At 42.3% G+C, this 17579-nt stretch overlaps 1 protein-coding gene across 3 annotated transcripts in view; it reads left to right on the top strand.

The window, feature by feature from the left end:
* SLC12A8 (solute carrier family 12 member 8) overlaps window positions 1-17579 on the top strand; it is a 159523-nt gene that overhangs the window by 40608 nt on the left and 101336 nt on the right. For all 3 annotated transcript variants that reach the window (XM_059887971.1, XM_015471682.2, XM_002684815.6), the window contains 2 exons: window positions 1722-1913; window positions 10229-10460. In XM_059887971.1, coding sequence (XP_059743954.1) covers window positions 1722-1913; window positions 10229-10460 — 424 coding nt within the window. The remainder of the gene's footprint in view (window positions 1-1721; window positions 1914-10228; window positions 10461-17579) is intronic.

Here is a 17579-nt window from a genome sequence, read left to right as displayed (position 1 = left end):
AGCCTCCACTCAGGGAAAAAGGGTACACAAGGGCGTGAATGCCTGCAGGTGGGAACCACCAGGACCATCTTTGAGGCTGCCACCACACAAATACATCCTTTTGCCCTAAAGCGATCTCTCCTTTTCAATTCTGACATTAGTTTTACCTGAAAAATCACATTTGAACATGGAAATAAAGGTACATGTGAAATGCCAAAAATAAAGTAGAGCTTTTAGGGGATAACATAAAGTAGAGGTCATACCCAAGTGATTTTTAAATAGAAAATATTCTAAAGAATAATTTGGCAACATGTTTGTAATTTGAAAAATGTTATAGTGGCAGTTTTGGTATGAAAACTGAAAGATTGATACAGACTTTTAAAAAAGTATCCCATGTAGACAAGAACACAAAAACAAAGGAAGATAATAGTATAAGTTCATTAAAAATATAAAATCAACAAAATAAGTAACTTCCTGAATAAAACATAACAGAATGAAACCTAATCCCTTAGGTACCCTGTAGTTTACTGTGACAAACTTTAAGTCCATTTTTTCCCCTTCTCTATTAATAGAATCAGTTTTGCTTGGTATGGCATTACTCTCAGCTGAAAATCCACCCCCACACTGCTTTTGTTGTGGTTCAGTCGCTCAGTTGTATCCAACCCTTTGCGACCCGGTGGATTGCAGCACACCAGGCTTCCTTGTCATTCGCCATCTCCCAGTGTTTGCTCAAACTCTTGTCCACTGAGTCGGTGATATTATCCAACCATCTTGGCCTCTGTCATCCCCTTCTCCGCCTGCCTTCAATCTTTCCCAGCATCAGGGTCTTTTCTAATGAGTTGGCTCTTTGCATCAGGTGGCCAAAGTATTGGAGCTTCACCATCAGTCCTTCCAAGGAATATTCGGGGTTGATTTCCTTTAAGATTGACTGGTTTGATCTCCTTGCAGTCCAAGGGACTCTCAAGAGTCTTCTCCAACAATGCTTCTTTCCTCATTTATAAAAGGTATTTCATATAAATTAACCAATTTTTCAAAGCATCGAACTTCTAAACATGCAAGTAACTTTCAGAAGAGTGAGAAGAGAGTAGATATAGTAGACGTGCACTGGGCACACAGATGAAAGAGAAATGGAGAAGGCAAAGAAACCACCCCCTCCCCAAACCTAATCCTGCTCTCCCGGAGTACACAGCCCAGAGGTAAGATGGGCTTGGAAACAGACTCAGTAAGACAAGTGCTGGGATGGGCACTAAGCCCTGAGTACTGCTGGAGTCCAGAGGAAGCGGTATGGGGACAGCTTCTTGGAGAAGGAAATGGACCCTGTCTTGAAGGATGCACTGGAGTCAACTTGTGAGGGAAGAGGAGTGGGCAGGAAGGCATTCCAGGCGGGAGCCTCATGGGTGGGAGGGTGGAGGTGAGGGAGCAGTGAGATCACCACTGGGGCACCCAGTGTGTCTGTGGGGGAGTTGTCAGCTGAGGGATGGGAGGGTGGGGAAGGGGAGAGGACAGGCCAGGAGGGGCCTCGTGGGGGTAGGAAGTGGCTTTGACTTGACTTGTCAGGGCTTGGAAGTCTCTTAGTGTTTGCTGTGAGAACACCCGGCTCATCGGAATCTCTCCCAGGCCTCACCCCTGTGGTGCCGCCTCTGCCTTTTCCCAGCGGGCTCACCTGTGAGGACATGGGGGTGGTGGTCAGTGCTCCCGCTGTGCCCTGACTCTGAACTGACTGCTTGCTTTCCCCCCTGCAGGGAAACACAGGCGTGCTTATGGGCATGTTTCTGGTGTCCTTCGTCGCCCTGGTGGCCCTGGTCACCGTGCTATCCGGCATCGGGGTTGGGGAGCACTGCGGCGTGGGCAGCGGTGGCGTGTACTCCATGATCGCTGCGGTCCTTGGTGGGCAGACAGGAGGCACCATCGGGCTGCTGTACGTGTTTGGACAGGTGAGGCTGCCGACCTGTGGAATGGCTTCTCTCGACTTGCCGTCTGCCGCCACCTTCTCATCCACGTTCCACTTGCCCCCTTCCCCCCACCGCTGACCTGAGAGGCAAGTGGGTGGTTGAGGGAGCTCAGGACGGAGCTGGGCTCTGGTCCAGGGCCCTGATCCTTGGTCTCCAAGCCTCCTCCTCCACTACCTCTGCCTCTGGAGTCCTGCTGCTGCCAGGGAGCAGGGAGGTGTGGGCTAGGACCATCCTTACAGCCTGTTCTGGGGAGGGGGTGCACAGCAGTGGCTGGAGCCCGAATGGCAGCTGGGTGGCCTAGTCCCTGGGGCACTTTTACACTGAAAAGGGGACATTCCGCCTGTGCCAGGGACTTCCCTAGAAGCAGACAGTTCTCAAATGAACCGGAGCTCTAGGCTCATTGATGGCTTGACGGCCTCAAGAGGGAGGCTGAAAGCCCCTGTGTGGACGCCCTGTTCGAGAAGGAGAATACTAATGAGGGGGCCCCTCACCGGGGTGGACGGAGGCCCTCAGAAAACCACTGAGGAGAGAGAAGTACTGAAGCGTGTTTAGCTAAAACACAGAGATGGTGACCTAGTGCTGAGGAAACAAGTGCAGACATTAAGAAGCAGGTCTTTGTGAGGACTTCTTGGACTGAAAAAGGCTTTAATGATGGTGCAAAGGGTGGTGGGTGGCTGAAAAAATAGTTTAAAGAAAAGAATCTGTCTAAGTAAGAGTACAAGAGTCTCCTCAAAGAAAGCATCGGTCCATTCCTTTTGTTTGTAAGCAGCAGGGGCAGGATATTGTAGCAAAAATACATCTGATTCTCCAACAGCACGAAGCTGTGTGTGTGTGTGTGTGTGTGTGTGTGTGTGTGTGTGTATAGGACAGATGCGTGGAAGGCAGACACATGGTCAGTGCACTCTTAAAAACCCCTTGCCTTTATGGAGAAATGTCTTTAAGCAGGGTAGTTTGGGAGGTGAGCAATAAACAGTCAGTTTACTTTATTATCCCGGGGATTTATATACTGATTTTTTTTTTTACTTTGTTTTATAGTCAGGCAGGCTGCAAGAGGAACAAACAGAAGTCCCCTGCTTCCTGGGGTAGACAGAAAGCTCAGCTCTTGAAGCAGACACCACAGACAGGGGACCGGTGCTACTGGACAGGAAGCCCTCCCTGCTCATGCCCCCCACCCTGCCCCCCACCCCCAAAGAGAGGAAGTCTCCTGAATGTGCACTGACTTGGGAGGAAAAGTGATCACAAAGATGTTTTCCGAGGGCAGGCAGCCCCTCTTGAAAAGCCATCGCACTGACAGCCTTGCTTGCTTGCTTTCTGTTGGTTTGGGACCCAGCCAGAAACATCCGTGCCCCTCTGGTCCGCGTCCTCACCACGCCCCTGCTGCTTCTCTGCCTGACCTGGGCTGGGCTCTCTGATCAGGATGCGGCTGTTTTCGTATGCTGCTAGATACAGTGCGCTAGCATTTTGCTGAGGATTTTTGCCTCTGTATTATGAAGGCTATTGATCTGTAGTTTTCTTGTGATACTGTTGTCTAGTTTGGGTGTCCTGATCATACTAGCCTCACAGAATGAGTTGGGAAGTGTTCCCACCTCTTCTATTTCTGGGATGAGTTTATGAAGGATTGGTGTTAATTCTTCTTTAAACATTTGGGAGACTTTGGTGGTGAAACCTTCTAGTCCTGGGCTTTTCTTTGTAGGAAGTTTTTGATTGCTAATTCAGTCTCTTTACTTACATAGGCATATTCTGACCTTCTGTTTCTTCTTGAGTTTTGGTAGTTTATATCTTTCTAGGAATTTGTCCTTTTTATCTAGGTTATCTAATGTTTTGGCATATAATCGCTCATAGGTTCCCTGATAATCTTTTGTTTTTGTAAGATTGACAGCAGTGGTCTCCCTCTCATTCCTGATTTTAATCATTTGAGTCTTCCTCTTTTGTTGGTCAGTCTAGTTGAAGGTTTGTCTGCAAAGAAGCAATTTTTGGTTTTGTTGCTTCTTTTCTATTCTTTTTCTGACCTCTGTTTCATTTATTTCTGCTCCAATTTCTATTAGTTCTTTCCTTTTGTTTGCTCTGGGTTTAGTTCACTCTTCTTTTTCTAGTTTCTTAAGGTGGAAGGTTAGGTCATTGATTTGAGATCTTTTTCTTCCAGAGAGTGATTAGGGTTTCTGAGGGTCCTCATTCCTGGTTCTTCATTTCAGTTGCTAAGTCGCGTCTAACTCTTTGCGACCCCATGGACTGCAGCACACCAGGCCTCCCTGTCCATCACCAACTCCCAGAGTTTACTCAAACTCATGTCCATTGATTCGATGATGCCATCCAACCATCTCATCCTCTGTCGGCCCCTTCTCCTCCTGTCTTCAGTCTTTCCCAGCATCAGGGTGACTGACTTTTCCAGTGAGTCGGTTCTTCACATCAGGTGCCCAAAATATTAGAGCTTTAGCTTCAACGTCAGTCCTTCCAATGAATATTCAGGATTGATTTCCTTTAGGATTGACTGGTTTGATGTTCTTTCAGTCCAAGGTACTCTCAAGGGTCTTCTCCAACACCACAATTCAAAAGCATCAATTCTTTGGTGCTCAGTTTTCTTTATGGTCCAACTCTCACATCCATACATGACTACTGGAAAACCCATAGCTTTGGTTCTTATTAACCCCTAATCCTCTCATCCCATGGCATGCATGCCCTTATGTATTTTTAGTAATTGCCAGAGGAGATGGCAATTACTTCTGCTTTATTTACTATGCCAAAGCCTTTGACTGTGTGGATCACAACAAACTGGAAAATTCTTCAAGAGATAGGAATACCAGACCACCTTACCTGCCTCCTGAGAAATCTGTATGCAGGTCAAGAAGCAACAGTTAGAGCTGGGCATGGAACAACATACTGGTTCCAAATAGAGAAAGGAGTATGTCAAGGTTGTATATTGTCACCCTGCTTATTTAACTTATATGCAGAGTACATCATGGGAAATGCCAGGCTGGATGAAGCACAAGCTGGAATCAAGATTGCCAGGAGAAATATCAATAACTTCAGATATGCAGATGATTCCACCCTTATGGCAGAAAGCGAAGAAGAACTAAAGAGCCTCTTGATGAAAGTAAAAGAGCAGAGCAAAAAAGTTGGCTTAAAACTCAAACTAAGATCATGGCATCCAGTCCCATCACTTCATGGCAAATAGATGGGGAAACAATGGAAATAGTGAAAGACTTTATTTTCTTGGGCTCCAAAATCACTGCAGATGGTGACTGCAGCCATGAAATTAAAAGACACTTGCTCCTTGGAAGAAAAGCTATGACCAACCTAGACAGCATATTAAAAAGCAGAGACATTACTTTGTCAACTAAGGTCCATCTAGTCAAAGCTATGGTTTTTCCAGTAGTCATGTATGGATGTGAGATTTGGATTATAAGGAAAGCTGAGCGCTGAAGAACTGATGGTTTTGAATTGTGGTGTTGGAGAAGAGTCTTGAGGGTCCCTTGGACTGCAAGGAGATCAAACCAATCAATCCTAAAGGAAATCAATCCTGAATATTCATTGGAAAGACTGATGTTGAAGTTGAAACTCCAATACTTTGGCCACCTGATGCAAAGAACTGACTCATTGGGAAAGACCCTGATGCTGGGAAAGATTGAGGACAGGAGGAGAAGGGGACGACAGAGGATGAGATGGTTCGATGGCATCACTGACTTGATAGACGTGAGTTTGAGCAAGCTCTGGGAGTTGATGATGAACAGGGAGGCCTGGCATACAGCAGTGGGATCTCAAAGAGTTGGACATGACTGAGTGACTGAACTGAACTGAGGAGATGGCTTGTTGTGCCCTGGAGCAGGATCATCAAACTTCTTCTAAAACGGGCCAGATAGTCAATATTTTAGTTTTTTGTGAGAGTGTCCTAGGTTCCTTTCACAGTGACTCAGCTCTGCTATATAAGTGTGAAAGAAGCCATAGACAGTTTGAAGTGGGCATGGCTGTGTGCCAGTTAAGCTTTATTCCCCAAACAGGCAGCAGCAGGATTTGGCCAGAGTGCCAGAATTTGCTGGCCCTTGCCCCAGAGCATCAACATTAAGAAGATACAGACACTTAAAATAATGATTTTTTTTAAGCTTACGAAACTTTCCATTGCTTTGCATCCTTCCAGACCCTTCCCCGTTCATCTCTCTGAGACACTGGTGCCAGGCCTGTTGTGTGTGGAGGAAGTGATGAACTGGGGTCCCTCCTTGCTCCGTGTCCTACTCACCCGAGTGCTTCCTCAGGACCGCTTGCCCTGGACACAGAATATCCCCCTTCAGCTTGCACTGTCCTGTCTAAAAACATTTATTCATGGCTTACCTGCTGCTCACTAGACTCTAAAAACAATGGAGGACAGGAAGCTTTCCCGGACCCAGTACAGGCCTGGGGTTTGTGATGTGGGGGCCAACACATCTGTAAGACATATAGCCTACCAACTCAGACCTTAAACTAAGGCTTTCATGTGAGAAGAGGAGGGTTGTGGAAGGACAGCTCTGTCTTCTATGTAGATTTTCTTTCTGGAAAGGAAAATGCCTATGATTGTGAAAATGCAATTAAAAAAAAAAAAAAAAAAACAAATGCTTTCAAAGGGAAGTGTTACACCCTGAAAATATAGTGGGTGACACCCTCTGGTTCCTGTGTCAGAGGGTTAGGAGTTCTCCATAGAGGACCAAAGAGAAAAAGGAATGCTTGTGATTCTAAACTTTGAGAGGAGATAAAAAAATTTTTTAATATAGTAAATTCTGGGGAGATTTACACATTAAATAAATCGAAAGGGATATTTTCTAGTGAAGAGGAGCTTCACGGTTGGAGGGTAGACCGTGTCTGAGGTGGTTGGATTGCTCTGGGCAAGGGCTGGCAGCCGCCGTTGTCCATACCTCTCCCTAGGGGAGCCCAGGCCAGGCCTGAGCTCGCTGGCAGGGGTCGGGCCATGGGGGAGCCTTGTGTCCTAGAGACACTGTGCCCAGATGCAGTTTTTGCATAAACAGAATAAAACTCTAAATGTGTTTGTTCTTATTTTCCTTGATAAAATTTCTTTAAAAGTGCAAAATGATGTGCATTGTAACAGTTAGCATATCAGAGATAATGGAGATGAAAAGGTCATTTCCTTCCCCTCCTGTGGTAACCAGTGTGAACACCAAGTGTCCTGTTCAGCACCTTCCCTGTGTCCACTGACATGAATTTATGGATGTTTGAAGCACTTGCTTGTTTTTACAAAGATGGGGACAAATTTCATAACCTATTCTATGACTTGTATTTATCGCTGAACAAGAAGTCATTGACATTCTGCTAGGTCAATGCCTTGAAGTCATGCTTTTAAGCTAGTTGCTTAGTATTGTATGATATGGGTGTACTGTAATTCATGGTACATTCATTCTCTATTCATTGTTTACTCTCTTATGTAAGAGTAGTTTTATTCCTTTTGTCACTTCTAAAAGTCTATATTTTTGTACTTTCTCTTCTTAATCAGGCTGTCAGGTGTTTATGTATTTTATTGATCTCAAGAAAGAAAAAATCAGCTTTGTTCTTTGTATACCTTTTGTTTTTTCCTTTCATTTTATTAACTTCACGTATCCTTTTATTAAATATTTCTTCTATCTTTGTATTTATATTGATTTTTAAAATCACTTCTTAATACTTTGTTAATGTATTTTTAAACTATTAAAGAAAATAGGAGTTATAGTTTTCCCCCTTCTGAATGCAGCATTAATGTGCTTCTCAAGTTTTAGAATAAATCTGTTTTATTGCTTTCTAGATAATTTGAAATTTAAAAAATTGCTCCTTATTTTGCCAACATGGCTTAAATTTATTTCTGTTCTATTTTCCTCCTTGTTGATTTGGAAGTTCTACTATGCTTTTCATTCTTTGGGTAGTTACTATCTGCTTTTAGAAGCTGTAATTATACTTTTTCTATACTTCCCAAACAAAAACATTACTTATCAGCTCCTCCACATACCAAATATGAAATCTCTGATTCTTTTACCTACATTCCATAGTTACTTTTACCTCTTACCCTCAAATCCTTAGGTTTTTGAGAAGATGATTTTTGAGCTGTCAAAACTTTCCCCTAAAAGTAAATCTCTTCAGTTTCAAGAATATTTATTTATAACTTGTGTTGCAAATTTCCAGTGACAGTACCATTATCTATTTAACACTCAGTTCAGTTCAGTCGCTCAGTCATATCCGACTCTGCGATCCCATGAATCACAGCACGCCAGGCCTCCCTGTCCATCACCAACTTCCTGCATTCGCTCAAACTCATGTCCATCGAGTCGGTGATGCCATCCAGCCATCTCATCCTCAGTCACCCCCTTCTCCTTCTGCCCCCAATCCCTCCCAGCATCAGGGTCTTTTCCAACGAGTCAACTCTTCGCATGAGATGGCCGAAGTATTGGAGTTTCAGCTTTAGCATCAGTCCCTCCAGTGAACACCCAGGACTGATCTCCTTTAGGATGGACTGTTTGGATCTCCTTGCAGTCCAAGGGACTCTTAAGAATCTTCAACATCATAGTTCAAAGGCATCAATTCTTTGGCCCTCAGCTTTCTTCACAGTCCAACTCTCACATCCGTACATGACCACTGGAAAAACCATAGCCTTGACTAGATGGACCTTTGTTGGCAAAGTAATGTCTCTGCTTTTCAATATGCTGTCTAGGTTGGTCATAACTTTCCTTCCAAGGAGTAAGCGTCTTTTAATTTCATGGCTGCAATCACCATATGCAGTGACTCTGGAGCACCCCAAAATAAAGTTTGATAGTGTTTCCACTGTTTCCCCATCTATTTGCCATGAAGTGATGGGACCAGATGCCATGATCTTAGTTTTCTGAATGCTGAGCTTTAAGCCAACTTTTTCACTCTCCTCTTTCACTTTCATCAAGAGGCTTTTTAGTTCCTCTTCACTTTCTGCCATAAGGGTGGTGTCATTTGCATACCTGAGGTTATTGATATTTCTCCTGGCAATCTTGATTCCAGCTTGTGCTTCTTCCAGCCCAGCGTTTCTCATGATGTATTCTGCATATAAGTTAAATAAGCAGGATGACAATATACAGCCTTGACGTATTCCCTTTCCTATTTGGAACCAGTCTGTTGTTCCATGTTCTAACTGTTGCTTTCTGACCTGCATATAGGTTTCTCAAGAGGCAGGTCAGGTGGTCTGGTATTCCCATCTCTTGAAGAATTTTCCACAGTTTATTGTGATCCACACAGTCAAAGGCTTTGGCATAGTCAATAAAGCAGAAATAGATGTTTTTCTGGGACTCTCTTTTTCGATGATCCAGCAGATGTTGGCAATTTGATCTCTGGTTCCTCTGCCTTTTCTAAAACCAGCTTGAACATCTGGAAGTTCATGGTTCATGTATTGCTGAAGCCTGGCTTGGAGAATTTTGAGCATTACTTTACTAGCGTGTGAGATGAGTGCAATTGTGCGGTAGTTTGAGCATTCTTTGGCATTGCCTTTCTTTGGGATTGGAATGAAAACTGACCTTTTCCAGTCCTGTGGCCACTGCTGAGTTTTCCAAATTTGCTGGTATATTGAGTGGAGCACTTTCACAGCATCATCTTTCAGGATTTGAAAGACCTCAACTGAAATTCCATCACCTCCACTAGCTTTATTTGTAGTGATGCTTTCTAAGGCCCACTTGACTTCACATTCCAGGATGTCTGGCTCTAGGTGAGTGATCACATCATCGTAATTATCTGGGTCGCGAAGATCTTTTTCGTACAGTTCTTCTGTGTATTCTTACCATCTGTTCTTAATATCTTCTGCTTCTTTTAGGTCCATACCATTTCTGTCCTTTATTGAGCCCATTTTTGCATGAAATGTTCCATATGACATTAGAAGAATGTGCTGCTCATTTTTTTCTCATTTCTAAATTTTAGGTAATTTAAAAAATAATAGTAACACATTCAAAGAAATAGAGAAAACACTGCGGTTTGCTTCAGTGGCCTCTAAGGCTCTGAGATAGGACCCCACTCTACCCTGTGTTTGTGTTCTCTATTTAATTCTTCACAGGGGAGTCTCAAGGTCTCTTTGGCCCAAAGCCCCATCTTCTTCCTCCCATAGTCTTTCCATGTTAGTTACCACTGATAGTCATTCTCCCCTGTGGATGGTGGGAGAGATGTTGGCAGGAAGGAAGGGGCCCCAGGAAGGGCTCCTGGGGAAGAAGGGCTCGTTTAACCCCCTTGATGCTTTCTGGGTGTTGAATTCCGAAGGTGAGCAGGGTCCTCAGTGCTGGGCAGCCCTGAGGCTTTTTTTTTTTTCTTGGTGACTCTTCCTACCTGGAGATGCCTGTCAGTGTGTTGCAGGTGCCATGTACATCACCGGCTTCGCTGAATCCGTCTCAGATCTTCTGAGTCTCAGGAATATCTGGGCCGTGCGAGGAATTTCAGTCGCCGTGCTTCTGGCCTTGCTGGGGATTAACCTAGCAGGTGTCAAATGGATAATCCGCCTCCAGCTGCTGCTGCTGCTCCTGCTCGCCGTGTCCACCCTGGACTTTGTGGTGGGCTCTTTCACACACCTGGACCCAGGTAAGCCTTTGGGTGTTCAGTCACAGGCCTTAGGCGGGTCTGCTCTGCTTCCTAGATGTTGGTAGGTCTGAGTATGCACAGTGACCCTGATACCCTTTGCCTGCAGTGAGCGTGTCCTGTGCCTGGAGCAGGTGAGAGTGTGTCCTGGTGCAGCTTCTCTTCACATAGACATCTTCCCTTGTACATTGTTTTTTTTTTAATTTGCTTTCTGTTAGAAAAAAATTTTCGATAAGGGAAAGAATAAAGTAGAACTGGATTAGACAAAGATAAATTCTTGATAGGAATTGTAGATAAACAGATTTGGGCATAGGGAAGGTAATAGATTTTAATTTTATCTGTCCTATTATTTTTTTTTTTTTAAAGGACTTGATGCGAACATAACAAATGTTAACAATTGTCATTTCTGGGAAATGCAGACAGATGTATGTTTGATTATAGTTTTCAATATTGATTTTTTAAAAACAAAAATATGAATCCTTAGCTTAAAGAAAGAAAGCAAACAGCTGGATATTCTTTTGCACCATTTGGAAATGGTGTCATATGTTGGTAACCAATCAATCACTGTTTAATCCTGGGTTTTCTGCAGCCTTGATGATGCCTGGCAACTCTAATCCTAGCTCCTATGTTTGAGTTAGAGTCTGTTACCCAAAATGTCCATAACTGTATCAGTAGCTTTGTGATTTGGGATGGTTTGGCGTCAGAAGTCTTTGTTTCTCTCTAGAATACAGAACCATTCCTGGGATGCTGTAGGAAAAAGATAACTGCCTGATATTTCACACTTTGGGGACTTTGTATTTTACAGTGATAGTGACTGGACATCTGTGTTGAAATATGGACAGAGAGAGGGTGATGGAACCCCTAGCTATGTTAACAAAGAAAAAGGAAAGAAATCAGGAGCACAGACCAGCCATCTCTAATGGTGGTGGCGGCGATGGCACTATATCATATGAGCACTTCTGTGCCAGGCATTTTGGCTAGCACCTCCCAGGGCTTATCTCATTATCATAAACTCATGGAGGAGAAACCATTACACTCCTTTTACAGATGAGGAAAGTGGGGATTATATAGTTTATAGTAACACTTGGCAGAGCTGAGTATGAAATGGATCTGTTTGATGGTAAAGCTGTGCTCTTCCCCGAGATGGGAACAGTACCACAGTCTGTCTGTGGTATTGGCTCTGCTTTTTCCCTTCAAGGCTGCCCTGGGGTGTATTCTAAACAGTCTTGTCTCTCATAAAAGTGTTGGTTGTGGGCAGGTGAGAAATCGGTTAGAACACCCTGATCTAGCCTTTTGCTTTTTCATATGTTAAGATTCATTTGTGGGAAAATAGTCACTCGCCTGAGCTCCTGGAATGCCCCCTACCCTCTGACCTCCTGGTCCATCCCCCAGAACCTCCAGACTGCCCCATGATCCAGCATCTAAAATGTTAACCCCTGTACAGTGTGGGACACGCAGGGCCCACTCCAGTGCTGAGGGCCAATGCGGTGTCCAGACTGATCACCTCTAGCTTTGCAGCTTCCTGCACATTTGCAGCATCTCCTTTGGAGAGAAGAAGTGATTTTTTTTTTTTTCCTGGCTTTGCACCACGCTGCTGAGACAGCCCACATCCTGAGAGAGACCTGCTGGCTGTTTGGCCATCAAACTGTCAGTGAAGAGAGAGAATGTATTCCAGCCGATTTGCCTGGGTCCTTTCCCCGCATTGACATGGTTGCTGAAAGAGCATAAGTAGTTAAATTGCAAAGTGATGTTACTGGCTTCTTTGCAACTTCAGTAGGCTGAAGTATTTGCCTTCCTGATTAGAAGTTTTCTTGGCTACCCTTCTGACTTACTCCCGATATTTCTCTTTCCTTCTGGTCAGTACATTACCAGGGTGTAGTGTGAAATGAAATTTATTTTCAATCATTCCCATAGCAACTGGCCCCTCTAGAATCTGTTTTTGGTATCACTAGTGTTTTATATGGGCTGCTTTCTTTGCAGTTAAAAATCTAAACTGAAACTAGACCATAAACCTTCAGAATGGATTTCGCAGAATGATTTCAACTCTTTTAAAAAAATAAAAAATGATGTACGCATAGACATTAAAAAAAAAAAACAACAACAAAACCCAAAACTGGAAAAGCGACTGGAGGGAACTAAGCCCAGGTGTTAACAGCGGTCGTCTTTCTGCTGAGGTTGTAGGTGGCTGCATTATCTTATTTCAACTTTCCCTTCAATTAGTTAGTGCTACTTAAAAAAAAAATAGACTTTAGTTTTTAGAGCAGTTTTAGGTTTATAGAAAATTAGCACATGGTTCAGAAGTCCCTGGATTACCAAGTGGCTCAGGGGTAAAGAATCTACCTGCCAATGCAAGAGCCGCAGTAGACATGGGTTTGATCCGTGGGTTGGGAAGATCCCCTGGAGGAGGAAATGGCAACCCACTCTAGTATTCTTGTCTGGAAAATTCCATGGACAGAGAAGCTGAGCAGGCTTCTGTCCATGGGATTACAGGGTCGGACACAACTGAGCATGCGTACTACGCAATGCAGCAGAAGTCCCCATATCCTTTCTGTCTCCTTTCCCTACCCGTTTCCCCTATGACACCCTGCACCCGCATGTTTGTCATCACTGGTGAACCAATAGTGAGATGAGGGTTCATCCTTTGTGTTTATAGTTCTATAGGTTTTGACAAATATATATTGGTATGTATCCCTCATTATGAGGAGGGCACGGCAACTCACTCCAGTATTCTTACCTGGAGAATCTCATGGACAGAGTAGCCTGGAGGTCTATAGTCCACTGGGTCACAAAGAGCTGGACATACTGTAGTGACTTTGCACACATGCATGCATGCATGCATCATTACAGTATCATACATAATAGTTTTAATGCCTGAAATTTTCCCTCTATTTCATTTCCTTCCTATCTCTACTCCTGAATTCCTGGCAACCTGATGAACTCACTGATCTTTTCAGTACCTCTGTATTTTGCCTCTCCCAGAGTACCATACAGTTGAAATCATACAGGATGCAGCTTTTTCAGCCTGCCTTTTTACACTAAGCATTCAAAGTTTCTCTGTGTATTTTTGTGCCTTGATAGCTCATATCTTTCTATTACTGAATAATATTCCATTGAATAGGTATACTACAGATTTGTTTGTTTTGAGGTTTCTTTTTTTTTTTGGTTCATTCACCTATTGAAGGACATTTTTGTCACTTCCAATTTTGGCAGTTATGAATAAGACTTCTATGGACACTTGTATGAAGGTTTTTATGAAGATATGATGTTTAAACCCATTTGAATAAATACCTAGGAGCATGGTTGCTAGATAATATGGTAAGACTATATTTACCTTTGTAAGACGTTGCCAGACTGTCTTCCAAAGTGGCTGTACCGTTTTGCATTCACATTAGCAACAAATGAGAGTTCTTATTGTTCCACATCCTCATCAGCATTTGGTGGTGTCAGTTTCTTGGATTTTAGCTATTCTGGGAGGGGCATATTGATATCTATTGTTTTTTAATTTGCAGCTCCCTAAGAATATGATCAGAGAAGGCAGTGGCACCCCACTCCAGTACTCTCGCCTGGAAAATCCCATGGACAGAGGAGCCTGGTGGGCTGCAGTCCATGGGGTTGCTAGGAGTCGGACAGGACTGAGTGACTTCACTTTCACTTTTCACTTTCATGCATTGGAGAAGGAAATGGCAACCCACTCCAGTGTTCTTGCCTGGAGAATCCCAGGGACGGGGGAGCCTGGTGGGCTGCCGTCTATGGGGTCGCACAGAGTCGGACATGACTGAAGTGACTTAGCAGCAGCAGCAGCAGCAAGAATATGATATTGAGCCTGTTTTCATATGCCCATTTGACATCTGTATATGATCTTCAGTGAGGTGTCTTTTGCCTGTTTTTTGGGTTGTTTTCTTATCATTGAGTTTTAAGACATCTTTGTATATTTTGGATCCTTTATCAGATATATATTTTGCAAATATTTTTCCCAGTCTGTGGCTTGTCTTTTCATTCTTTTAACAGAGCCTTTTCTAGAGCAGATGTTTTTAATTGTAATGAAGTCTAACGTTAGTTTTTCCCTTTCTCAGATCATGCTCTGGGTGATGTATTTAAAAACTCACTATTAAACCCAAGGTCACCTGGATTTTCTATGTTATCTTCTAGAAGGTTTATACTTTTGTGTTTTACATTTAGGTCTGTGATCCATTTTGAGTTAATTTTTGTGGAATGTATAAGCTGAGCATCTAAATTTTTTTGGCATGTGGATGTCCAGTCGTTCTAGCACCATTTGTTAAAAAGACTATCCTATCTTCACTGAACTGTGTTTGATCCTTTGCGAAAGATCAGTTGACTATATTTGCATGGATGTGTTTCTGGGCTCTTTATTCTGTTTTCTTGCTCTATTTATCTGTTTCCTAGTATCACTCTTTTTGGATTATTATGGCTGTATAGTGAGTCTTGAAGGTGGGCAATGTCAGTCCTCCAACTTTGTCCTTTTTCACTAGTGTTATTTTTAAGGCCAGGAAACACAGTTTTTTTTGAATATGCTTAGATGTCTAAATTTCTTTCTCTTGTTTTCAATATAAATGATTTTAAAAAGCCAAACAATCATAAATGTATAAAGAAAAAAGGTAAAACTTAAAAAAAAAAAACCACAACAACAACCAAAAAACCATCCATTTCCCCACTCTGCTTTCCAGAGGGAGATTGGTAGGTATTTGTTATTTATTGTTGCTGAACAGATTACCCTCAGATTTAGTGGCACAAAGCAACAATAAGCATTTATTATTTCTTGCCTTTTCTGTGGGCTGGGAATTTGGGTATGGTTTGGTTGATGGTTCTGGCTCAGGTTTTCTCATGAGGTTCAGAGACTGCAGACTTATTAAAGCTTAGCTGGAGCTGGAGGATCTAGCTGGCAAGTTGGTATTGGTTGCTGGCAGGAGGCCTCAGTTCCTCTCCATGTGGTCCTTTCCAAAGAGCTGTTTGAGTGTCCTCAAGTCATGAGGTAACTGGATTCCCCAAGGACAGACAAGAGAGAGAATGAGCAAGAGAGAGCACACGCGTGAGAACGCGCGCGTGCGAGAGAGCCATCCTTTTTATGATCTAGCCTCAGAAATCCCGTAGCAGCACTTTTACCACAAACTGTTAGAAGTGAGTGACTTAGTCTGGCCCTCATTCAAAGGGAGGGGATTTAGTTTCTACCTTTTGAATGGAGAAGTGTCAAAGGATTTGTGGACACATTTAAAAACCACAGTAGTTAATTTTAAAATCAGAAAACAAATACACTTGTCAAATTTTATTTTTCCTTTTATTTCATAGACAAAGTTAATGTTTTTATGTTGTAAATTTTTAAAATTTTTGAAATATAAAGTAGAAAGTGAAAATATTTTCCCCTTACTCCATTCTCCCACTACCATTCCCAGAGGGAGACTGTGAATATCTTTCCAGTCTATTTTCTATACGTGTACAAGTGTGTATGCACATGTTTACATACAGAAACATGTAAATATAGTTCTTTGTAAAAATGTAATTCTATATTGCTTTGCTGCACTTCCTTTCCCACCCAATAATATATCACAGACACCCTGCAATGGCAATACATTTAGGATTCCCTTGTTCTTTTAGAAAACCTGCAGAGTATTCCATATCCATATAAAACATTAATTTATTGATATTTAGGTTTTCACAGTTTGTTGTTATTACATGTTGCCAACATGAATATCCTTATACAAAATTTGAAGGATTATTTCTGGAGGATCAAGTCTTATCAGTAGAACTCATAGGACAAAGATGAAGCACATTGAATATTTTGTTAGGTTCTACCGAATGGCCTTGCAATAATGTTCCTTTCTGAACACCTGGTAACAGTATATAAGAGTTCTTCCGCATATCCTTGACAGTATTGGATATGTTCAGTCTTTTAAATTTCTGCCATGTGTTGGGCAAAAATTGTGATCTTTTTAAAATTTTTCTTAAGTCATTACTGAGGATAATTTTATTCATTTTTTTAATTGCCACTTGTATTTCTTTATCTTTGCATTGTCTGTACTCTTATTTTTCCTTTAGATTGTCTTACCTTTTAACGTATTGGGTTGGCCAAAAAGTTCGTTTGGGTTTTTTGGTAAGATGTTATAGAAAAAGTCAAAGGAACTTTTTTACTAACCCAATATTATAGCTCTTCTACTTTAACAATTAATTCAACATAAAGCAAATATTTATTTAGCTTTATGTTAATGCTAGACAATGTTTATTATATGCTGAAAAAATTTTCCTGTCATTTTTTCTTTTAGTATTTTTATATGTAATAAAATATATTAATTTTGAGTCACATTGTGTATTCTGATTGCTTTTTGTATATTTTTCAAGTTTTCCTAAAATTAAATTTACTCCATGTATTAGTTTCCTAGAACTGCTTTAATAAATTACAACTTGGTGACTTAAAACAGTGGGATTGTATTCACCTCCAGCTCTGGAGGCTGAGCATCTGAAATTGAGCAGGGCTGCATACTCTTCAAAGGCTATGGAGGAGAACGTGTCCTGCCTCCTCCCATTCCTGATGGCTGCAGGAGTTCCTTGGCTTGTGGTCATATCACTCTCATCTTGCCTCTGTCTTCACATGGCCTTCTCCTCCTCTTGTCTGTGCTCTATATGTGTCTTGTAAGGCCAACTTGTCATTGGAAATAGGTCCAACCTGGCTAATCCAAGATGATCTCATCTCAAGAGCCTTAATTATATCTGAAAAGATCTTTTGTCTTTCCAAATAAGGGCACATTCACAGGTTTCCAGCAGTAGGATGTGGACATCTTTTGGCAGGCCACCAGTCAACCCAATACCTTCTATTTTTTTTCATTTGCTTGATTTTCTAGGTGATTATCACTATTTTAAAAAGTTCTCCACATAGCACTTTCAAATACTTAACAGGCATTTTCTTCTGTGCTCCGTTTGTTGTATTTTCTCTTGGAGACTCCCTCTTCGTCATCCTTCTGGATGGACGGTCTCAGGCCTGGATCATGGCTGTTGTACTGGTACTTGCATTCCCTGTTCCCAGCTGTTGGTTCCTGTTGTCTGTATCCCAAGTCATCCTCTTTTATCTATGATGGAATATGTTACTTTTCCACTTTCACATGTGATTGATAG

The sequence above is a fragment of the Bos taurus genome, chromosome 1 (assembly GCF_002263795.3).
Source record: "Bos taurus isolate L1 Dominette 01449 registration number 42190680 breed Hereford chromosome 1, ARS-UCD2.0, whole genome shotgun sequence".
Taxonomy (NCBI): domain Eukaryota; kingdom Metazoa; phylum Chordata; class Mammalia; order Artiodactyla; family Bovidae; genus Bos; species Bos taurus.
Note: the sequence above shows the minus strand (reverse complement) of the source record. Positions and strands in the feature narration are given on the sequence as shown.